Source organism: Emydura macquarii, unplaced genomic scaffold (genome assembly GCF_026122565.2).
Source record: "Emydura macquarii macquarii isolate MOO-44397 ecotype Brisbane River unplaced genomic scaffold, CSIRO-AGI_Emac_v2 contig_2988, whole genome shotgun sequence".
NCBI lineage: Eukaryota > Metazoa > Chordata > Testudines > Chelidae > Emydura > Emydura macquarii.
Window position 1 is genome coordinate 4,813,169 of NW_027133125.1, and position 23,717 is coordinate 4,836,885.

General features: G+C 60.3%; 1 protein-coding gene across 1 annotated transcript; it reads left to right on the forward strand.

Moving 5' to 3' along the window:
• The first annotated feature begins 269 nt into the window (after positions 1-269).
• LOC137140808 (probable hydrolase PNKD) lies at positions 270-23,231 on the forward strand. Its single transcript, XM_067529445.1, has 9 exons — positions 270-458; positions 13,643-13,758; positions 14,278-14,390; positions 17,382-17,440; positions 18,927-19,019; positions 19,418-19,581; positions 20,357-20,443; positions 20,702-20,817; positions 21,623-23,231. The coding sequence occupies exons 1-9, from the start codon at positions 277-279 to the stop codon at positions 21,794-21,796; spliced, it is 1,104 nt and encodes a 367-aa protein (XP_067385546.1). The 5' UTR covers positions 270-276; the 3' UTR covers positions 21,797-23,231.
• Positions 23,232-23,717: the final 486 nt, after the last annotated feature.

The window sequence follows — 23,717 nt, forward strand, 5'->3', positions numbered from 1 at the left end:
GTGAATTCGGAGCAGACTGGTCGAGACCATGAGAACGCTTGCTCACCAGGCGGCGCTGCAGCTCCGCCCCGTTGAATCCATTTCCCTCCCCCCTCTTCCCCCCGGGCTGCCATTGGTCGGGGCGGTGTCTCGCGTTCTGTGGGCGTGGCCGAGCGGCGGGCGGGAGATACTCCGCGTTCCAAGTGGGCGTGGTCCGAAGGCTAGCGGAGGCGGCGTTCGCTGGTCTCCCGGGCGGCGGAGGCGGGGCCGGCGGGGGGCGTGGCCGCTCCCTGGAGCATGGCGTGGCCGGGCTGCCGCTGCCTCTCTCGGCTCCAGGTGCTGGCGGCCGCCTTGGCCACCTGCTGCGGGCTGGGCGCCGCCTCCCTCCGCCGCTGCCGGCTGGGCCCGGCGCGCCGCCTCCGCCGCTGCCTCGCCAAGCTGCTCATGGCCCTGGCCGGGCCCCTGGTGTTCCGCATCGGGTGAGTGGGGCGGGGGGGGCCCGGAGCCCGGGAGGGCTTCGTGGGGCCACGGGAGCGGGGGGCTTGTGGGGGGAGCGTGAGGCTGGAACGGGGGGGGCCCGTAGGGGAGCGGGGGGGAGCGTGAGGATGGAGGGGGGGGTCTGCTGGGGGAGCTGGAGGGCTAGGCTGGGGGGTTGCATGGGTCCAGGGGAGTGGGGAGGGGGAGCGTTAGGATGGGGGGGGGGTCTGTGGGCGGAGCTGGAGGGCTAGGCTGGGGGGGTTGCAGAGGCTCCGGGGGGGCTGCATGGGTCCGGGGGAGTAGAGCGAGCGGTCTGCAGAGAAGCAGGAAGGCTGGTTGAGTTGAGCAACGCGTCTGACTGGGGCTGGGGAGGCGAAGGGGGGCGCTGGAGGCTGAGCGGGGGGGCTCCCCTGCCTGGCTGTGAAGGATGTCCTTTTTGTGGCTGCGTTGGGCGTCACCCCACCTGTCTTCCCCTCCCGCACGGGGTGCTCCCGGGACCCCACAGGGCTTGCCCGGCACTGATGGTTTAGCGAGGTGCCCGAACCACTTAGTGGAGGGGGGGAATGCTTGTGCCACACCTGTGTAGACCCGTGCAGGTGTAGCAGCGCAGAAGGCCCCGACCAGCGCACACTGCGATGCGCTGGGGAACCGTGTGTCCTTTGCTGCCCTGGCCCTGCTGCAGCATTGTGCTAACGCATACGCAGCCTTCTCTGGAAAGCTCCAGCTGCCCCGGGGTTATGCTGAGCGCGGGGTCAGAGGGAGAAAAGGCTGCTTTCAAATCCCACACAATGCCTGGCGTTCACCGGCCCTGCCAGGATCCAGCCACGTTTCCCAGACCCAGGGATGCAGCAGCAGCTTCCATTGTGCCTCTGAACGCTCAGTTTAGCGTCCGTCAGTCCGGGTGACGCACAGCTTGGAGCCTCTCACACACGCGCCGAAAGGCCTTGGAGCGCGGGGTGAGCCAGGGCAGGCATCAGTTACTGGAAGCAGCGGTGCGGGGTTGCGCTATGGGAAATAGACCGAAATCGTTGCATGGTGGAGCTGGGAGGGGAGCCAGGGTAAGGGGCCAGGGAAAGCAGAGAGGCTGCCAGCTGAGGTTTGGGTTGTGCTGATGATGCAGAGGCAGCTCTGAGCGGTGGAGGAGACGGCTCAGGCAGCGGCGAGGCAGCGGATAGGTTCCCCTCCCGGACCCCTCTCTCAGCGTGTGATCTGCAGAGCGCGTGTTGAAGGATCCCTGATTTAGCCTACGCGGCTGAGGTTTATGTGCGTGAGGCACTGTATGTTCGGGGCTTGTCACGCTTACGGGGCGCCTTGTCGCTCCAGGGTGACGAGGTAGCAATGAAGGAGTTGGTCAGGAGAGGGGTGTCTGTCTGCAAGCTCTGGGGCAGACCCCTGGGAAGAGGCGCAGCTCCCTCTGCCCATCCACCTCTCCTGGGATGCCTGTCCCAAGCCCGTCAGTCGACAAGAATCGTGAAAGCCCCGGGAGCTGTCAAGGGCAGCGTGCGCCTGAGCCGAGCAGCTGTCTGGTCTCGTTATGGAGCTTTGATCCTTCCTCGCCCCATCCCTCCCTTGTGTCACATCTGAAACAGGCTTGGGCCGCCTCGGGGCAGGCGCCGTGGCATGCCACGTGTCCTGTGAATGTGCCGTGGCCGCTGGGCTTCCTGCCTTACTGGGGGGCGGGGGCTGTGCTTGGATCTGGGGCATGTGGGGCAATCACCTTTCGCATCAGCCTCTGGCTAGTCGGCGTCTGGTACGTTGCAAGTTCCAACCTCTCCCGGCCGCTGCAGGGCAAGAAGGAGCTTCCTGTCGGCTGTCATTCCTCCAGAGACCGCAGGCTGTGGTCTGGGGAGGAGGCTGTCTGCTTTTCTTCTCCCCCAGCTTCTGTCTCGGGGGCCCTCCTGCTTAGTGAATTCCTCCAGCCTGCGCTGTCAGGCAGCGTGAAATGGACGTGGTCTGACGGTTCCGCTGCCGCTCACAGGGCTCTGAACCGCCTCTTTAAAACTGCCCGCCCCACTCCTTCCATTGAATCCTTCTACGGGGGGGGGGGGGGAAAGCTCTCGGGACTCTGTTGGAGGGGTAGCGTGGGGTGGTGGGCTGCCGGCAGGCTCAGGACAGTGAGATCGCACCAGTTTACACTCAGGACACCTCAGGAGGGTTTTCTTAGCAACGGTCAGGGCTGGGAGCTTGATTTAACAAACAGCCTTGACTCTGGAGACGCTGACGGGATTCGTTTCCGGGGCGCTTGTGTTATAGTAGCATCAGTGTCCGCTGGGGCCTCGCTGTGTGTGTGTACAGTGTGCGGGACACATGAAGAGAGAGCCCTGTGCGCTGTGTGCATTGGTTAGCTCTGTGACCTTGTCTTCACTAGAAGAACTGGGTGTGTGTGTGTGTGTGTGTGTGTGTGTGTGTGTGTGTGTGTTCTAGTGTAGACAGGGCAAGTTGTAGATCTAACTCGCGTTAGCTGGTCAAGATAAACGTTACGAGGGAAGTGAGGGTTTACCTTGACCAACGAAAGCATGCTAAAACGACAGCTGTCTGCACTAGGATTTGAAGGCGTTGGTTAATACACGGTAACTTGCACGTCTTTTTACCTGTCACTAGTATAGCCGCGGCCTGTGTATATTAAACAGGATTTTCTTTCATCTTTGCAGTGCTCTAGTGCTCCGGCAGGCAGAACTTCAGCCATCAAAGGCTGAGTCAAGCTGAAAAGGGAGCATGACCTAGTTGTGTCTTGTCTGGGGAATCTGCCTCTGGAAAAGCGTGTCACCTAGGAGGTGGTAGTTTTTACTCAGGGATTTAAAGGGCTGTTGCTGACTAGTTTTAGAACCAAACCTTCACTCTTGCTTCAAAAGGCAGTTTATAAAACGCCCCAAACAGAAACGTTTGAGTGGATCTTCCTGTTGGTAACCCCAAACCAGTAGCCGCCTCAGTGTCTAGTGCAGGAAAGGTGGAAACTGACTGGAAATAAATAGCGAGACTGTTTTCTCTGTCCAAGCCAGAGATGTGCGAATAGTGAAATGAACAGCAAATCTTCCTCTGTCTTCTGTACAGATCTGTCTGCGACGTAGGTCGTCCATTATTAAATGAAGAGGAGTTTCAAAAACTGCAGTCCCTTTACACCGGTTGAAGACAACTTGAAAGGGTTTTTTTAAACTGTATGCCTTCTTCGTTATTACATGTATTAGAGTAGCATCAGTCTCAGTTCGGGCCCCATTCTGCATAGTAAAACAATCCCTGCCCCAGGATCGTCCAGTCTAAATATCCCAAGACAAAGGAAAGCATTGTCTCCATCCCTCAGAGAGGGAACAGTGGTGCAGAGAGAGGAAGTGAGTTGTCACTAACACCCAGTGTGTATGGTCGCAGCTGGAACCGATTCTAAATCTGCAGAGTCTCAGTTCAGTCCGCCAGCTGCAAGACCAGCCTTCCCCTGTGATACCTGCTTTCTTCTCTCTGTGTCATGGATCACTGCAAAAGATCAGGGCTCTTTCTCCTAGTGGCCGGACAGATAACTAACATGGAACAATTCTGTGTTGCCTGCATCTTAAGGGAATCTGGGGTTAATTGAGGAAATTGCTTTATTCTCTCTGAACCCTCCTGCTGTCAAAGTCCCTAGGAGAAGGACTCAAGCCCTCAGTCAGCAGTTCAGTGTTGGGACAGTGCTTTGAAGACGTGAGCGGCTGGGACAGTGCCAAGCGTCATTCTGTTCTTAACTCTTCAGCTTGACGGGAAACTTGAGCAGATCTAAATGTCAGTGAGACATGAAACGCCTCCCCTCTCACTAAAGCACAAGGTTGATGATTCCTGGGGGGGTAATAATTAACCCGCAGTGCCCTGCGCCTGTTCTCTTCCAGCTGCAGTCGGTGAGCGGGACGGCGGCGTTCTCAAAAGGCGGTGCAGGGTGTGTAACGTGCGTCTCTTGCACCGCTCTGTGTGTCGTTCACCAGCAGTAAATCGTGGGTCTTTGCCAGGCAGCGCTGCCGTGGGGAGCCCAGTGCCACTGTTTCAGGGTGACTGCGCCTCTGTCCCCCTTCCGGGTTCCCTTGAGGGCACCCATGTCCGGTCTCAGGCTTCCAGCCAGCAGCTCTCTTGAGTGGAGACGCGTCTCTCTCTCCGTCCTGACTGGGGTCTGCACAGCCCCTGCAATCCACTGTGATATCCCCTGCAAGCCGGTCTGCCTGATTGCTGGCCACTGCTTTGCCTTCTTACAAACACCGTGTCGCCAGCCGGGACAAGTTCCCACCCAGCTCTTGCTAAGCCGGCATGTCTTATTCTGACGGTAAAAGCATCACAGGGACAACCTATAGAAACAAGGAAGAAGTTCCTGTCTGCGTGCTAAAAGCTTACCAGAGATCCCTCAGGGGTCCCTTCCACAGGATCTGGGGCCCTTGGACAGAAGGGCCTGTCTGTCTGCTGGGTCAGAAAGAAGGGCCTGAAGCAGTTTAAATGCAGCCTTTCTAGGCCAAAAGCCCTTGCTTGGTTGGCGTCTTGAAGATCCAGTTTGGTGCTTTCCTTAGTCCCCCTCCTTCCTCTTTCCCCCCCCCCCCCACCCGCCCCCACACACACTGTTCTTGGTTCCTGGCTCAGCTGTGGAGTTCCCCCCACCCCCATACCATCCCTGGCCCACAGTGATACGTAAACCATCCGTTAGCTGATTACAATACGATCCTCCGAGATGTTGCATGCGGTTTCAAAATTTCTCAGGCCTGATTGTCACCACCATCTCTGCTGGTGATTCCCGCAGACATCAGCGGCAGGGTCTGAGACCTAGCAGTGCGAGACTCAGGCTTCTGGGAAGCCTTAAGGAAGAGGTTATCCCATGAGAGAGACCTTTAATTCTTTCCCAGGCGCCCCACACCCACTGGGTTAACGCCGCGTTAACTGCTGAGAATTCAAACCTGGTCAGAGCAAGACGTTTGAAGCTGTGGATTCCACGGTACCCGCCACTCACCTCTTCTGCACACCCAGAGGGAACGGTTGGGCCATGTACGTCTCTGACATCATACTTGGAGATTCTCCGAGAGCGTCCTTGAAAGACAAAGCACTTTCGCAGAAACCACGTCTCAGCACCCCCGGGTGGGAAGATAGCTAATTTAATTTCTGCTGCCTGTATGAGAGAGGACAGTGTCCGCTTCAGTCACACTTCTGTCTGAAAATACTGTTGTTACAGCCCACTGCTACAATCGCTGCAGCTTAAGGGGGCTGTGGAACTCTCTACCACAAGGTATTGAAGTCGAAGAGCACAGTAGGTTTCAGAAACCAGCCTGTATTCCATTAGATAGGACAGAGCATTATTTCTAAAGGAGATTAACTTGTGCTCCTGCTTGTAAACTAGCAACAAATAGGTAGGACTTGTCCATAGGGGAAATTTCTGCCCCAAATCCACAGCTGACGCCAGCAGGGCCCATCGTGATCATCTCATCTGACCTGTAGAACACAGGCCGTAGGCTGTCCCTGAATTAATTCCTGTGTGAAATAAAGGAGATCTCTTAGAACAACATCCAATCTTGATGAAAACGTTTCCAGTGATACAGAATCCACCATGACCCTTGGTAAATTTTTCCCATGGTTAATTACCCGCCCCCTCTCCTCCTCCAGTTAAAAATGAGTCTTATTTCTAGTCTGAATTTGTCTAGCAAATATTTCGTAACTGTCCATTATGGGGCTTTCATCCCCCATCCTCTGAAGCTTCTACACTGGCCGCTGGTGGAGACTGGGCTAGGTTGAACTGATCTAGAAATTCCTATGGTCAAATATTTACATTCCCCCTATCTCCCACCCCGCAATTTGTTGACTTTGTGTATGTGGCGGTGTCCTTCATCTGGCTGTACAATCTGTTAATTTTCCTAACTCTTTGTGGGTCTTTCAGACAGCAACAGGATGGGGAAAGGGAGGGGGAAATGGATTTTAAAAAAACAGGAAAATGATCCCCAGCCACTAGCGTTGGCAAGGGGGATTTATCTTTGAAGCAGTTATCGACTGTCCCATTTCCCCATAAGCCAATCGTTATAAACTTAGGTGTTTTCCCCACTGTGATCTCACAGTCTGGGGCAGCTGTCATGGAACCCAGCTCTGCAAAAGAACACGCTGACGGGAGGTTGTTATCAACACTGCTTAAGTAATTAGAGCTGACGAGGGGGGTTTTTTAATCCAGTTTCTTTCCCTGCTGATTTTTGGCTGTTGTTCTTGCGTTTCTCTTTGCTTGGCCAGTGATAGCCATCGGAGTCTGTTTCGTTTCCGTGTTCTCAGTGTGTTGGGTTGCTGATAGAAGCATCTTTGTTTGTTTTAAAAGCAGCTGTTCCCGCTCGTGTCTGCCTCTCCTGGCATGGCAGACACGGGGGGTTTGTAAGCACTCTGGCAAATTTGAAAAAGGAAGTTTTTGTTTTTTGTTTCAGTAGCTTTTTCCCCTTCTGTAGTTTGTTGTTGCTGGAAAAATACCCACATTGGGGGAAATTTGAACGTAATAAAAGCCATTTCTTTACGCACCGTGTAGCTAACCCACGCAACTGCTGTGGAGTTCAAGGGCTTAAATCCAATCCTTTCTGCAGTTGCCCTGGGGCCTTTCTCTGGATAATTAGAGCACCGTCCTTCCGTCCCACTAGGTGGGATAAAAACCCGGGTGCTTTGAAGCGCCAGCCAGCCAGTAACTGCCCCGGGGCTCAGCAGAAGCTTCCAATAAGATGATTCTGCGGTTGTCCGTTGTAGCGATGTGTACGGAACATTTTGCACAGGTTGCTCTGGGGGCAGGATACCAAGCTCCCGGGACCTGGGCTCTGAGCCGATCTCTGCCAGCACTGTCCACCCCCGCCCTCACGTGCTCCCATGCTGCCTAGCCAGTCGGTGTGAGGTCCATGTGCCCGTCAGAGGGAGCTGTCTGGGCCCGGCCCCTCCCGAGTCATGGGCTCAGCAGGGGAGGACAGGCTCTGGGTGAGTCTCGTGGGGTTTCACTTTCTCCTTTGACGCTGTGGTGTCTGGCCAGTGGGGTTCCCCATGCTCTGCTCCTCCCTGGGGCCAGTGTCTTGTGGGGTTTCTCCGCTGCCCGGCCTCGGGTCAGCCCACCCCGAGGCCCGGGAGGGTCCCATGTCTCCAGCACTTCCAGTGGGAGGATCTCAGAAGCCACACACCCACCCTGCAGTTAGGGGGTGGGGGTGGGTTTGCTGTCAGTGCCCCCTGGCCCAGAGAGTCAGAGAAAGGGGTTTGCCCCAAGTCCCATGGCAGAGCTGGGGATGGAACCCAGGAATCCTGGTGCGAGGCCCTGCTCTAACCACTACCCCCCGCTCCCAGAGTGAAGGGATGGAACCCAGGAGTCCTGATCCCCATGCCGCACCCGCAAGGCCATTCTTCCCTGTGGACGCGGCTCTTCAGGGGAGCAGAGAAGGGCAGTGCCGGTGGCCTGACAGCTGGCTAGAGAAAACTCACCTGCCGCACGGGGAGCTGTGTCTTTATCGCCTCCCCTCCTGCCCCCGTTAACACCACTACTGCTCGACTGGTTTCAGCGCCTTGCTGGGAACTGACGGGGCGGCCGCGTGGGGGGGAGGGGGGCGGAGAACTTGCTGCCCTGGCTGCCCTTTCAGGAGAGGGGGAGTGACTAGTGGTTAGAGCAGAGGGAACTGAGTCAGGACTCCTGGGTTCCATTCCCAGCATTCCATATGCAACCCCGAAGGTCGTGTCCCGGCCCCGTGCCTCAGTTTCCCCAGCTGCCTCCAGCACCACAGCTTGGGGGCAGACGCTAGAGCAACGCAATCTGCTGCTGCTGTCACGTACGCCGATGAGGTGCCGCCTCTGGGCTCCTGGCAAGTTGACGGAGCACCCCTCTGCGTCTCGCACTTTGAGGTCGCCTTTCCCCATTTCCTCCCCCGTTGGCCCCCCTACGGCACGGCAAGGCCAATACGAGTTAAAGCAAAACAGCCACCAGCCCGTGCTTCCACGCCTGCCCCCAGAGCACCGAAGGGGTTAATGCTGCTTCAGCCTCCTTCCCTCTTTTGAAACCGCAGGGCCCGGCTGAGCGGGAACTGGAGGTTGCGTGGTCACTGGGATGACTGGTGGCCGTTGGTGGAGAGGAATCGGTTGGCAGATCACTGGCTGGGGGGTGGAGAGCGCGCTGGAAAATTACAGGCGGCCCCGGCGAATGCCCTGACAGCCTCCTCCTCCCCGGGGCAGACAGCGCTTCCCCTGCTGGTGGGCATGGGCTCCCTGCCGGAGGCTGGCCGGGGTTCAAGCGACTGACTCGCTCTCGCCTCCCGCTGGAGCGTCTCGAAGCCCTGAGCGGCCCGCGCCTGGCCCATCTGCCCCGTGCTGCGGCTGGGAGGGATCCCGGCGGTACAGAGGGGAGCCTGGGGTTGGGTCTGCGGCGGGCAGGCCTCGGTCGTGTCACCTGTTGTGCCAGCCACGCGCTGTCGGCAACGCTGCGCTTCTGCCGGCCTGGCTGACGTCCGCCTCCCCGACAAAACATGCGATGGTGGCAGAAGTGCGGCTTTTCTGGCCTGACGGTCAATCCGGGGGGGCTTCTGCCAGCACAGCTCTGGCGTTTCGGCCGCACCCCATCGTGCGCCTGAGCAGCTGCGCTATGCTGGCAGCAGGCTGTAGTGCAGACCTGGGCTGAGGCAGAAGCGCTTGCTTCAGTTCAAAGCGTGGGAGAGCTCGGGAGAGAACCCAGGAGCCCTGATTGCCAGTCCCTGCTCTAACCCCTAGACCCCGCTCCCCTCCCAAACTGAGAACTGAACCCAGGAGTCCTGACTCCCAGCCCGCGCCCCCTCCCCCCCGACACTGCTCTAACCCCTAGACCCTGCTCCCCTCCCAGAACTGAGAATTGAACCCAGGAGTCCTGGCTCCCAGCCTGCCCCCCCCCGCAATGTTGCTCTAACCCCTAGACCCCACTCCCCTCCCAGAACTGGGAATAGAACCAGACCCTGCTGTGACCCACTGCACTAAATTCCTCCCCCCCCCCCCCCCCCCCCCCCCGCTTTTGCTCTGTCTAGAGAAAGGGATAGAAATGCCTGGCTGGGTGAGTCCACAGCAGTGAACAACCCCCTCGCATCACATGGACACAAGCCCCCCCCAGCCATTCGTGAGCAGCGGTTCACTGGAGCACCAGCCTATTAAAGGTCTTTGTTCCCTGCAGGCTGCTTTTCCAGATGCGGCAGGCTCGGGGCTTGTGTCCATGTGATCCTCAGTGGGGAAGGGTGGTCTGTCTCCCCCACTAACACACACACACACACACCCTCCCCCCATGGGGCACTGACCCTGCTTCCTGAACCTGGCCCCACACGCTGCATACTGGGCAGATTCGTTGACCCACCCGCCAGCTCCCCACCCCTGCTCCGCAGTCCCAGCTGGGCTCCTGGCTTCTCTAGATCCCGAGGGCTGCAAGTCAGGGCGCCGCTGGCTCGGTGCATGGAGGACGCGTCACCCATCCCGCTGGCCAGGCTCCTTCTGGGTCCCCTCTGCACCTGGGACTGGCTCAGATCCTTGGGAAGCCTGGCCTTGCGCCAGGCAGGGTGGCTAGCGCCGTAGCTCGGAAGCCGGGCACGGCTCTGCCCTTCCTCCATGGTGGGGTGCAGATTGGCTCTCTGAGCTGTGAGACAGAGGCCCAGGAGACCAGGGAAATTGTGGAGCTCTCGGATAAACGGGAGAATTATTGGGAAAGGTGGGAGAAGGTGTGACCCGTCCTGTGCCCAGGGCAGCCACCTGATAATGCCAAGGTCCAGGTGGGCTGAAAAAAGGGAGCAGATTCTCCCAGCACTGGTGGGTGGCACTGAAGTCAGGTTTCCCAACCAGCCACAAACTGCGCTTCTGAATCCCCACAGAAGCCAGTCCACAAATGCACCCAGCCCCCTTTACTGCATTTCAGCTCCTGGCTCCCAATCAGCACTGGGTCCAGCAAAGAGACCAGTTACTAGAACTCTCTGCTCTTTACTAAAAAGGTTCCCTCTGACCCCAAGGGGTCAGCCACAGCACCAGAGCAATGTAAGTTTGGAACTTGCCTAAAATCCCACGCTGGCAGCCAATCCTTTAGTGTCTAAAACTAAAGGTTTGTTGTAAAAAGAAAGAAAGAAACCATGAGAGAAATGTTAAAGGATCAGAGCAAATCAGATACATACAGATGATTGAAAGTCCATTTACATCAGGTTTCTAGAAGAAATGTGGAGTTGCAGCTTGTACAGTTCCTCTGGTTCACATCCAGTACCTGGATAGATCTCAGTCCTTCGGTTCAGTTGCAGAATGAATAGATCCAGAGGTAGGTGTGTGTCTGCAGCTGGACAGGAGCAAAGACAAAATGGTTTCTGTGGCTTGGCCTTATAAACCCTCTGGCCCTGGCCATGCGGCCTGTGGAATGTTACAAGAACTAAACTGGAGTCCAGAGTCACATGGGCCAATCCCGGTAACTCTTCAGGTCTGCCTTTAGCTTCTTCCTGCGCCCCTGGCGTCCCTGAGTGTCTTAATGGGCCATCAAGCAGCCTGTTGTCCTGCCGCCCTCCTGTCTGGGGTGTGTCCCAGCCAGCACAATTGGAAATACAGATATCTCAGATATATCTGTAACTTCCATTTCACACATTACACATGGACATGAGTATCATCATCTGACTTAGGCCATGTCAGGTGCTGTTAGGAAGGCTGTAATGTGCTATCTCACATGGATTAGTATGGTTTTGACATTTTGATGTCAAACAATACAACAAATGCTCCCCCCTCCCCCCATCTACCCAGCATGACACCCCCAACACGAGACTGGTGTAGAAAGGAGTAATCAGAGCTCCTGAATACACCCCAACGGCCCCCCTCATTCAGACAGCGTGACAGAGGGGCAGGGGTCAGATCCTGCAGATCCAGCCCTGCCATGCCATCTCTCCAGCGAAATGCAGGGAGAGTCTCTTCTGGTTCTCATTTCACGCAGGACACCAGCCCCCTCTGCCCCTGGCTCGTACCCAGCCTGTCCCCCAGCCACGGGGCCGTCTGCCACCCCTTGGGAACAGCCCCCCCCCTCCCCTCCCCGTAGATGCCACTTGGAGCACATGAAGTGTCTTGTTCCCCTCTTTGCTCAGTTCATACGGCTGGAAATCCTCCAGTAAGTGGTGACCCTTGCCTTGCCCCGCGCACCTTGCTGGGGAAACAGGCCCTGCTGGTGTCAGATAAGGTTATCTCTGTCGAGTTTGGACGCTGAAATGCGCAGCACTGGGGGTCTCTGGCCGGGCCCCGGCTGAACTTGGCTCCTGCTAGTTTGGCTGGAGGGCGGAGAGGTCTTGTTGACACTTCTGCTGCCCCTGCATGCAGAGTTGGCGTGATCGCCAGAGACACGGGGAGCCCCACGGGCGACCTGGCTCTGCAGCCATCCCAGGGCGCTGGTAGCGCGGTGCGTCAAAGCCCTGCTTGCTGGGCATGGGCAGAGACGCACGGGTGGGTGAAGTCGCATTAGCCCCATTTTGCAGATGGGGAAACTGAGGTCAGTAGCCTTGGGCCGGGGCCCCGGCTGGTGCAAATTGTTGGGGCTCCGCTGACATCAAGGGGACTGTGCTAATTTACGTCCTCTAAAGATCTGGCCCCGGATTCTCAAGGCGCCTGCAGCTACCATTGCTGATTAGGCTGCAGACGGTGCGCAGGTGTACGCTAGAAGAGGGTTGCCCTGGGATATCTATGGGGACAGCTCTACAGGCCTGCAGTGTGACTGCAGGGATGACTGGACCAGTGAAGCCCCTGGTGGAGGCGCAGTTTATACCTGTTTGCTGGTGTATCTTGCACTGGTTGGGCGAATGAAATAAGCTCTCCCAGAAGAAGCGTTGGATCAAGCGGGTGTTGATCTGCTGGCAATCGTTTCTAAGTCGCCCTGGCCCGTGTCAGAGCTGTGATGCCACCCAGCTGTCCTGGCGTCTGTCTCCATCTCTGATGTCTGGCCAGCTCACCGCAGGCTGCCTACGGCAGGCGGAAGAACTGTCTGAAAGTTTAGTCTAATCATCGGGCTCAGCGGGTAGTGATCAATGGCTTCATGTCTAGCTGGCAGCCGGTCACAAGCGCAGTGCCCCAGGGGTCGGTCCTGGGGCCGGTTTTGTTCAACGTCTTCATGAATGATCTGCAGGATGGGGTAGATGCACCCTCAGCAAGTTTGCAGATGACACTAAGCTGGGGAGTGGTAGATACCCTGGAAGGTAGGGATAGGATACAGAAGGACCTAAACAAACTGGAGGATTGGGCCAAAAGAAATCTGATGAGGTTCAACAAGGACAAATGGACAAGCGCAATTAGGACAGAAGAATCCCATGCACAGCTACAGACTGGGGACCGACGTGCTAGGCAGCAGTTCTGCAGAAAAGGACCTGCGGGTAACAGTGGATAGGAAGCTGGATATGAGTCAGCAGTGTGCCCTGGTTGCCAAGAAGGCTAACGGCATATTGGGCTGCATTAGTAGGAGCATTGCCAGCTGATGGAGCGAAATGATTATTCCCCTCTATTCAGCATTAGTGAGGCCGCATTTGGAGTATTGTGTCCAGTTTTGGGCCCCCCACTACAGGAAGGATGTGGAGAATTTGGAGAGAGTCCAGCGGAGGGCAACAAAAATGATGAGGGGGCTGGAGCACAAAACTTATGAGGAGAGGCTGAGGGAACTGGGCTTGTTTAGTCTGCAAAAGAGAAGAATGAGGGGGGATTTGATAGCAGCCTTTAACTACCTGAAAGGGGGTTCCAGGGAGGATGGGGCTAGGCTGTTCTCGGTGGTGGCAGATGACAGAACAAGGAGCAACGGTCTCAAGTTGCAGGGGGAGATCTAGGTTGGACATTAGAAAAACGTTTTTCCCTAGGAGGGTGGTGAAGCACTGGAATGGGTTACCTAGGGAGGTGGTGGAATCTCCATCCTTAGAGGTTTTTAAGGTCCAGCTTGACAAAGCCCTGGCTGGGATGGTTTAGTTGGGGTTGGTCCTGCTTTGAGCCGGGGTGGGACTAGATACCTCCTGGGGTCCCTTCCAACCCTCATCTGCTAGGATTTTGCTGCCACCTCTTGGAAAGGGGCAATCCAGACCTCGATGCCTTCCTGCCCCTCCTTTGTCCGGAAGGACACTACATCAGGACACTGTAAACTGCTCTGCAGCGAGTCTGCCCCCCATCCCACAGCGGGGCAGGGAGAGCAGCCGAGTTGCTGGGTCCCTGGGGGAGCGGGATGGAGACCTGTCTCACTCTGGTGCTCTCCCTCTCACCTCCCCAGGTACAGCCTGTACGCCCGCACCAGGCTGGGCTACCTGTTCTACAAGCGGCAGGTGAAGAAAGCCCGGGAGCGGTACCCGCACGGCCACTCGGTCCCCCAGCCCGTGATGTTCAGTGGTGAGTCCTCGCTGCTCCTGGGGCTTCTCGCCTCCCCACCCCCTACTTCTGGAGCCCGTTCTCAGTCATCCCCGCAAGTCCAGGGCCCAGGACGGGGTGCCAAAGTAACGCACCCTGCGAGAGAGTGGGTCTCTAGCCCCCCCTAGCAGCTGGTGCACGAGAGGGTGAGAGTCTACTACAGCCGCCAGCTAGTGGAGTTCCTCCTTTAGCTCAAGCGACAGAGCCTCGCGCTTTAGCACTGCAGGTGCCGGGTTCGATCGCGGGGAGGATCTGGGGTGGTTACGCTGGCACGTGGATCCCGGTTCAGGTTGGGCCGGGGTCCAACTGGGCACACGGAGCTGACGCGCCCCCCCCCCGAATCTCGTGAGCGGCTCCAGCGATAACGGGGGGGCCTCGTCTGATCCCAATCCCCAGTTCTGCTGCCTTGGCCCGGGTCTGGATTGGGACAAACCCCGAGGGGTTCAGTGTCCGACCGGGTGCCCTGCTCAGCCGCTTTGTCTGTCTGCTCTGTTCCCCCAGGGGTGAAGATCCTGCCCATCCCGGTGTTATCCAACAATTACAGCTACCTGGTCATCGACACCTGCTCCAACGCCGCGGCTGCCATAGACCCCTCCGACCCGCTGGCTGTGCAGGTGAGGGTTCCTCCCCGTGGGGGGTGTGCGCAGAACGGGATGTCTCCTCCCCTGCCCGGCGAGGGCGCGCTCCCGCCCCCCTGGGGCCGGCAACCCGCCCTCTGGCGCAGCAGACTGACCGGGGGATGGCCCGGGCGTGGGGTCCCTTGTCCCTGATGCTGTGGGATGGGGAGATGGGACTCCCGCTGGCTGCTCTGTCACTCTGGAGGGAGCCCGGGGTCCATGGAGCTGGTACTGAGCCTTTCCCTGTGCCCCCTTCTTCCTGCCCCCATGCCTGCCCCCCACCCCCAACTCTGTGTCTTCCCTGTGTCCAGACCTCTGCCTGCTCCTCCCTCAATGGCTGGGCGGGTGGCGGGCAGCGTCAGACAAACAGGATCAAGCCCCCACCCTTGCTTCAAGGGGCGAACCAGCCCTGGCCCCCTGGCTCTTCACAGGCCCCATAGGCCCGGCCCAGCCTTTCCTGCTTCCTGTGGGGGGGGCTGCGAGCCCTTTGTTCGGCCGCTTGTTTGTTCCACGGGCTGGGGTGGCCTGCTAGGGACTTGGCTGTTGCTATTGGTTTTGCAGGGAAGGTGCCCAGATACCATGGTGACAGGTGAAAGGATTAACTGCTGTGTGGGGCTGGTAGAAGGGGGGGGAGAGGAGAGGGAGGGGGAACAAACAGGAAGGCTGCAGAAAAGAAATGCAAGCAGGGTTGCCTTGGTCCTTTGCCGGGGGTGGGAAATCCCTGCTCCTAAAATAGCCTTCCGTCCGTTGAACTGCCCCAGTGAGTGTGCATGCCGGCGTCAGGGCATTGGCCCCCCATGGGGGTTGCCGTGGGGCGGCGGGGAGCACGGGACCCCAGAGCTGGGGTAGGCCCCAGATTCCATGCCTGTCTCCAAGTCGCACGCCCTGGCCGCTCAGACCTTTGCAAGTGGGACAGGATGCTGCTGCCCAAAGGAGAATCCCCTTTTAGCTCTGAGCACTATAGGGCCTATGACCCGGGTGAGCCATTCTGAATCCACCCAGCGGGGGGAGGGGGGAAACGTGCACTGTCCTCCTAACCTGCTTTGCCGAGAACTTTGCGGGCCCGCTTTTAATCCCGTCACGGCGGGAAAAAGCAGCCGCTGCCGTGTCAGCCCCTTGTTGGCCCCGTCTCTCTGGCTCTGGGCACTGAGATGACAGGCGGGGGGGGGGGGGGGGCAATACAAACCCGACTGCTGGTTCCCCATCCCCTGCCCCCTCCTGAGAGCAGGTGCCCCCCCGCGTGCATGCCGCCAGGAGGTGCTTATCTGGAGCCTTGTTCAAACTTGCTACAGAGCAAGGGGGCGGGTGTGTGTGTGTGTGTGTGTGTGTGTGTGTGTGTGTGTGTGTGTGTGAGAGAGAGTGAGAGAGAGATCACTCAGCTGGAGCGCTGCAGATTGCTACCGAATTGGCCTGGCTTCTTTTTAACCCCTCGGTGCCTGGAGCGTCCTTAGCTGCAAGAGCCATGAATCCGGGGCAGGGGAACCAACTCGGAGGGGGACCTGCCCTGGGGTGCCTGGCCCATCCCCAGAAGCCTCTATGGAAGGGGAGAGGGGGGCGACGGCGGGGGGAGGGGAGCGCAGCAGAGACAGAGGAAGAACAGCTGTGGCGCCGGGGCCTGCGGAGCCTGCCCGGAATTCCCCCGCCGGCTGTGGGGACAGGCAGGACAGGACTGACTCCGGCGTGGCCCTCTCCACCTGCCCCTCTAGGGAGAGAGCCAGGACGGCTGTTCCCCGCCCCCGCAGGATCGGGGTGGCCTCGACCGCTTTGGAAGCCAGCGGCAGGACCGTTGGCCTCTATCGAACGACTTCTGGGGCATGGGGGGGCTCCCAGTCCCCCCCCATAGGGCTCGGGGTTAGAGACCTCCTGATGCAAAGAGAAGAAATTCCCTCGGTCATTGTCACCTCCAACCCCCAGCTGGGACTTGGGTGCGGATCTGCCTGATCCCAAAACAGCCCAGGGCTTATTAACAGCTGTACCTGCGCCTCCTGCAGAGGGGGGAATCTGGGCACCCGCAGGGGTCAGAAGCAAACCTCTCCCCCAGCCCACCCCACCCCAACAAAGGGGTCTGACACAGAGGTTTTCTGGTGGGCTCCCGAGCGCTGCCTGTTAAACAGCTTGCATCGTGAAACGCTCCTGGGGCAGGAAACGGCTGGGCTGAGCTGAGCTGAAAGTGGAAAGTGAGGTGGCAAAATGTGCAGACAATACAAAATTATTCAAGCGAGCTGAGCTCAGAGCAGACGAGGAGCTGCAAAGGGATCTCCCCAGACCGGGCGACGGGGCACAGGACAGTAGATGAAACTCAGTGTTGATAAGGGCAAATTAAAGCACATAACAGGGTCAAAAAAATAAAAGATCCGTTCCTGGAGCACAGGGTCCGTCAGTGGCTATTAGCCAAGATGCCCCACGCTGTGGGTGCCCCATGGCTTCTGACTGCCAGCTGCTGGGACTGGACGTTGGGCTGGATCACTGGATAATTGTCCTGTTCTCTTCGTTCCCTCTGAAGAACCTGGCATCAGCCCCTGTCTGAGACAGGACACTGGGCAGATGGATCATTGGTCTGACCTTCTGGAGCCAGAGCTTCCCTGGGGAGTTACAGCCGGTGGCCCCCCACCCACTGCTCCAGTGTGTGCTGGAGAGTTGGAGTCCAGACCCCCTGCCGGGGGCTGGGGGGGGGGCTCTCTGCTGCCAGAGCCGGCCCCGGGTTTGAATCCTCTTCTCTCTCTGCCAGGCTGGCCGGGCCTGGGGTACTTAGCCCTGTGGCAGTCCTGGGTTCGAGGCTCCCCCTTCGTTCCTGGGGGCGGCTGTGGGGAACCCAGGGACCCCCAGTATCTACAGCTTCCCAGGCAAGTTTGGGCCTGAATCAATCATGTCTGCCCCCCAGGTGACTGATGCTGGCTGGGTCCCCCCCGGGCTGGAGTGCCCGGTTGCCCTGTGGGCAGAGCCCATGGGCAGGCCGGGCTGTTCCTGTCACCGTCTCTCTTCTCTCAGGCTGTCATCGAGCAGGAGGGGGTGACGCTGGAGGCCATCCTGTGCACCCACAAACACTGGTAAGGGGGGGCCGCGCCGGGGCGCCGGAGCTGGGGGTTGAGGGCGGGCGCCAGAGTCCTTTCCAGGGCAGGTCATTGCCGGTCAGGGAGTGAGGCTGTGCTGGGGGGAGGCAGGGCGTGTGGGGACCCCGGGGCGGAGGATTGTGGGGGGGCTGTGGGTGGGGTTTGAGAGGCAGGGAAGGGCCCTGCCCCGCCGTTGGCGTGTCCGGCTGCCGTGTGGAAACAGCGGATGGCACCGTCCCATCGCCCCCTCTGCTCCGGCATCTCCAGCCCCTCTTTCTTCCTCCTCACCGGCTGGTCTGGGTCCCGGCAGCTGTTCGGGGGGCCTCCCTTTGCCGCGGCTTGGTAGCTCTCAGGCTGTTTCCCAGGGGAGGAGAGCCCATGTCCCCCCCGTTAACCGCCCCCGAGACGCCCAGGATGGCACTCCCTGTTCGCCCCTTCGGGTCCGTGGGCTCGAGCCAGCGCAGGGTCTGAAGAGCTGCGGTCCCCAGGGCCGTCTGGCTTGGCTGCAACATTGGCTTTGGCCTTCCTGGCTCGCTCCTGCCCCCTTTCCCTTCCCCCCACTTCCAGGCTCCCCAGCGGGCGGGTGTGAACGCAGCTAGGTTACACCAGGCGAGGCCAGGGACCCTGGCACTCGCCTCCCTGCGTCCTCACTGGCTCTGGCCAGCTGCTTCATTTCATTTCATATCCTCCCCGCCACCCCCATGAGCTCTGCTCTGTTCCAGATGGGCGTGGGGGTGCCCTGATCCAGCGCTGGCCCCAGAGACCTTGGTGGCTTTGATCTCACCAGCTTTGGGGGGGGTCGGACTGTAGCAAAAGCCACTTTTGCTTCTTGCAAGGCAGCGGCGGTGCAGTGTGCGAGCTGTGGCCTGGCTTATCTCTCCCGGCACATGTCGCTGAGCCGGATAAGGGGGCGGGAGCCGTGCATGTGTGTGTGTGTTGGGGGGAGGGGGAATGTGACAAACGTGCAGTGAGGAGCTGCAGGGGTTAGACCATGAGAGCTCCCCGCAGGCTCTAGGGGAAATGCCGTTAAAGGAGGGGGCGGGGCCCTGTGCCCAGCAGAGGGAGGGGTCCCGGGTAGCACGGGGGGAGGGGGGTTGGTCAGCACTGGCAGAAAGTTGGGGTGTCAGTGGAAGCCGGGGAGGGATTTGGCGTGCGGCGGCGGTGGGGAGGATTGGGGTGTTTGTCGCTGATGCAGGGAGTCAAAGCCCCAAGTTCCACCTCGGGAAGGGGGGGGGCAGAGAAGGTGGAGGGAGCCCCAGATAGACTGAGCTGGGGTGGCCCCACCGGGGACTGGCCCTATTGAGTCTCAGGGTGCAGAAGTAGCGGCTGAGAGACTCCAGGCTGGGATGGGGGAGCCGGGGTGCAGAGGGGCTGCCAGAGGCTGGGGGGGCACAGGCTTCTGGTGGAGCGAAGTCTCGGTTGTGCAGGATGCCGGTGGGGGGACGGGAGCTCGGCTGGGGGGCTAACCTTCCCTCTCGCGCAGGGATCACAGTGGGGGGAATGTGGCGCTGAGGCAGCGTCACGGCTCCTGCAGGGTGTATGGCAGCGCCTGTGACGCCATCCCTGAGCTCACCAAGTAAGTGGTGTTTGGTCCCTGGCTGGGGGGGGTCTGGGACTCCAGCCCTGGGAGCATGGTCTCCATAGCCCTGCTCCATCGCCACCTTCTCTGCTGCATCTGCTCCATTGGGGACCCCCCTTTCGCACCCCTGGCGGTGGTGATGGGGGCACCTGCCCGCCAGGAGCTGGGCTGAGCCCTGCCAAACTCATGTCCCACATGGGCCCATCGGCGGACAGTGCACGGATGCTTGCTGCTGTCCTGGCCATTACAGTTGATGTTTGTCCCCGGGGCGGGCCAGGGGCCGGGCCGCGGCACCCGAATCCATGCCCCGGTCTCTGGATCAGCTGACGCTGCCCGACTCCAGGGCGGCCCTGGCGCAGCGTCCTCCTAACAGCCTCCTGTCCCCCCGTCGGCAGCCCCCTCTCGGATAAGGAGATCGTCACCGTGGGGCAGCTGCATTTCAAGGCGCTCTTCACCCCGGGCCACACCGTGGGGCACATGGTTTATGTGCTGGACGGGAAGCCCTTCGAGGGGCCGGCGTGCCTCTTCTCCGGAGACCTCCTTTTCCTCTCGGGCTGCGGTGAGCTGGGCCCCTTTGGTTCCATCTGTAGTATCAGTTCCACGATTGGGGGCGGGGAGAGAACAGCTGATGGGGGGGAGGGGCACCCCCCCTTAGCTTCCCTAAGCTGCCCTGCTCCTCCCCAGAGGGGGCTGCATTTTAGTGCTGGGGGAGAGAAAGGGCTGGGCCATTGGTTTTTTGTCGGTGACTCACCTGCCCTCAGTTGCCCTTGGATCCCTTCCCCCGGCCCCCGTCTGTCCCACCCCGTTTGGAAGGAGAGTGGGTCTGCGCCCACTTTCCAGCATCGAGGGCTGAACTCAGGTCCTCCAGCTTCAGAGGCTCCTCCCTCTGCCCCTGGATCTCGGGGTGCATCCCCTCCCCCTCCCGGCGGCAGCAGTAGTGAGTCTGTTATCCTGGGGGGAGGCGCCGGGGCGCAACTCTTGGGCGAGATGTTCCCGGGGCCATTGCAGCGATGGGCATCTTGGGGGGGACCCTGCCATGGTTGGTGCCATAGTGCTGGGGGGCTGAGAACCCCGGCCATGGGGCCTGGGTTGTAAAAACCCCACTCAGAGGGGCAAGCGAAATGGTCTCCCTTCCCCCTCCCGGCGAAGGAGCGGCCGGGCCAGGGGGGCGGTGATGGCACCTTGCGTGCTGCCCCAGCGACCGGGGTGGCCGGGGCCCATAGGGGACTGAGCGCCCCATGCTGGGATGCCCCAGGCTGCCCTTTCAGCTGGCCCTGCAGTGTGTGGGACCCTGCAATCCCCACCCTGCAACGTGCTCCCCCTTGGCCTTGCAGGACGGATCTTCGAGGGGACGCCGGAAACCAGGTTGGCCTCGCTGGACACGGCTGCAGAGCTGGCCGAGGACACGCTGCTTTGGCCGGGTGAGCGCCCCCCTGCCCGCTGCCGGGGTACTGCGGGGGTGGGGTTTGTGGGGTGCGGGGGAGCAGAGACTGGGGAAAAATCCCCCCCCCCCTTCCCTGGTCTCCATGTCCCAGTCCACACTGAGCTGCAGGACGCCGAAGACAGACAGACGGACGGCTGGCGTGGGTGGGACTAGAACCCGGGGCAGCCCGGCTCCCTCCTGGCGCTTGGTATAACTGCCCCCTCTGCCCCATTCACCGCCCCCTCTGCTCCCCCAGGGCACGAGTACGCCTTGGAGTGCCTGATGTTTGCCAGCCTGCTGGAGCTGGAGAACCCGGGGCTGGAGCGGAAGCTGCTGTGGGTGAACCAGCAGCGGCTGGAGAAGAAGAGCACGGTGAGTATCCGGGGGGGGGGTGTGTTCCCTGATCTTGGCAGTGACCCCTGCCTGCTCCCAGCATCCGGTGCAGGTGCCACTCGCCGGGGGCCCAGTGCCTCTTTTTTGGGCTCCCCCCCCCTCCTCTCTCCCTGTGCCTGGGTTGGGAAACACCTGGCCGGAAGCGTGTGCCCCGCTTCCCCTGCCGCCAGCGTCCAGCTGCGCCTGAGCCTGGCGGGGAGGAGGGGTCAGGCGGGTTTGAATTCACACCCGGGCTGGGGCGAGGTCAGGAGCGCTGCTGTCCGGGCTCGGCGGTGTGCTGCAGTGCGTTGATCCGGCGTCGTGCGGTGCGCAGCCTGGAAAATCCAGCGTTCGAAGGGTTACGCCTGGGGCCGCTCTAACGTCTCTGCACTGGGTCTGTCTTGGCTTCCCCCTGCCCCCAAGTTGGAGCGTGCCGCTGCCATTGACGGCCGCCCGTCTCCACCCCCGAGGCAGCTTCATTTCAGTAATCTCCTGCGTGTCACAGCACCTCGCACCCGGGGGTGACCGCAATCCAGATGGTAAAGAAAAACCGCTTCGAAACTGGTTTCTAGGAGCCCGTCCAGATAGCTGAGTTGTTTCAGATTTTGCATGCGAAGAGGCTGGCTCGGTGCAGCCCCGGGGGAAGATTACAGACCCCAGAACGCCCTGTGCCGTCTGGAGCCAGTCGCCGCTGCGGCTTGTGCCTTGCGTGCTGGGGTCTGTGGTCTCCACGGGTCTGCCCGGGGAGGGGGGCGTCCGTGGCCGCGGCGCGTGCTGACCCAGCCCCGTCTCGCCCTCCCCCCAGTGCCCCTCCACCATCGGCGAGGAGAAGGAATACAACCCGTTCCTGCGGACCCACTGCCGGGAGCTGCACCAGGCCCTGGGGATGCAGCCGCTGAGCGACGAGGACTGGGACAGCTTCCGGGCGCGGGTGCTGAAGGAGGTGCGGCGCCGCAAGGACCTCTACAAAGCCACCTAGCCCCCCCCACTCCCGGCGGGGCGGCGCGAGGGGGGCGGAGCGGCCTCCCGGAGGAGGGTGACCTACCCTGTTGGGGTGAGGGGTGTCTGGCTGGGGAAGGGCCTCACCCCCTAATGGCGATGGGGCAGATTAACGAGCCGCAAACGCCCCCGCCTCACCCCTGTGGATGCAGACGGGTCCAGCTGGCCTCCACCCCCGCCCTTCTGTCTAAGAGCCCTCGTCTGCAGACAAAGTGGATCCTCGCTGGTGGAAAGAAGATTTTTTTGGGGGGGGGCAAAACCAAGGCTGACACCCCTGCTCCCCCAAACCGCCGCCCCCCTCCACCCCCCGGGGATGAATCTGACTCCACCTGGTGCCAGCGTGCCAATGCCCTTTGACTGCTGCTGGCGGCCCTGGAGGAAATAGCCACCCCGTGGGTAGCAAGGGGGCCGCAGGGGGCTTTGGCCAGGAGCCGGGCTGGGGTTTTTTCTCGGGGGATCTGGACGTTGGCTGCACATGGGGACGGGTGGAAGTGCAGGCCCGGCGCGGCGCCCGGGCTTATCCCGCCGAGCGCATGTTGCCTCTTCAGTTCAGGCGCGCGGCCCGCAGGAAACACAGATCCCAGCATGTGAGGCCTGGTCCTGAGCTGAGCCGGGCAACCCAGCGCGTGGTTCACGGCGCTCCGCGCAGGACAGCACCACGACTGGTCTCGGTTCTTTCCTCTGCGGCCCTTCCCCAACGGCCTGTTTTGGGGGGGGGGGGGGGGGAGACGGACTGCCGTCTCCTTCATAAGCACACGTCTCCCCCGACCCGCGGGCTGGGAGAGACCAAAGAGGAGCCAGGACAGAGGCACCGAGCCGGGGGTGCCGCTGCGCAGAATCCAGCCCCGCTAGCGAACTGGAAAACCCACCCTTGCGTTCCTGGCAGCTGCGTCCTGCCCACTGCGCCGCCGGACGGCTGGTGACATCTCATCAGGCCTCTGTGTTAACTGGGGGGGTTCCCCGATTGAAGCAAGATCTGCTCCGTGCAACCAGGAGGGGGGAAAGAGTGTGTGTGGTTTTGGGGTTACGTCCTAGAGGAACCTGGTGCTTGGAGTGGGGACCTGAACATCCTTTGCATTTCTGTGGCAGGCCTCCAGCCTGGTGGTCACTGCGCGCGCGCTCCCTTTGCTCTGGTCTCTGATTTTGTGGGGCCAGGATCCGGAAGGGCTAAACAGTGTGAATTCCTGCTCTTTCCTCAGGCCCAGCCTCCTCCTGCCATCACGCCCGTCCCAGCCTGGGAGAGCGTGTGCGTGAAACCCACCCCGTCTGTTTTGCATTGGCCGAGCTGGATGACGGGCAACAGCAAAGCGGCCTGGGTGGGGATGAGCCTGTTGAAAAGGTTTCTTTAAAAGGACTTGGTGACCCAGCAGCCAATGGTCCTTTCCGGCCCCAGAGTCAACCCCCCAGTGTTGTAATCCGTGTCAAGGGCTGACCCTGGATTGACGCCAGTCTCTTGGTTTCAAAGCTGCCATGTGGCAATGCCCCACCGGCTCCGGGGACCGGAGGAAATGCTCTCTGCCCCGTGTACCGGGTTCCGTCTGCGGCCCTTCACGTTCAGCGAACACAGTATAGAACGTAGGAGACCGAGCGTTTTTGTATCGTGAGAGCGTGGAGGATGTTCAACAAACATCGCCCCCTGCTCAGCGTGTGGAGAGACCGGCCCCAGACTCAGACCAACGTCTGTGTCCCCTGGGAAGGCAGCAGAGCAGGGTTAAAAGTTGGCAGCTGGGTACTGTGAAGCGTGGACGGACGCTGGTTCGTTGCAGGGCGGCATTTCCCTGGATCGGGGCTGGAGAAGGGGAGTGTCGGATGTAGTGGGTTGAATCTTCCTGGTCACTTTGCAAGCTTCTCCCAAGCCCACACCCCTGCGCTGGCTGTTGGGGGGCGGCGTGCGTGAGAAC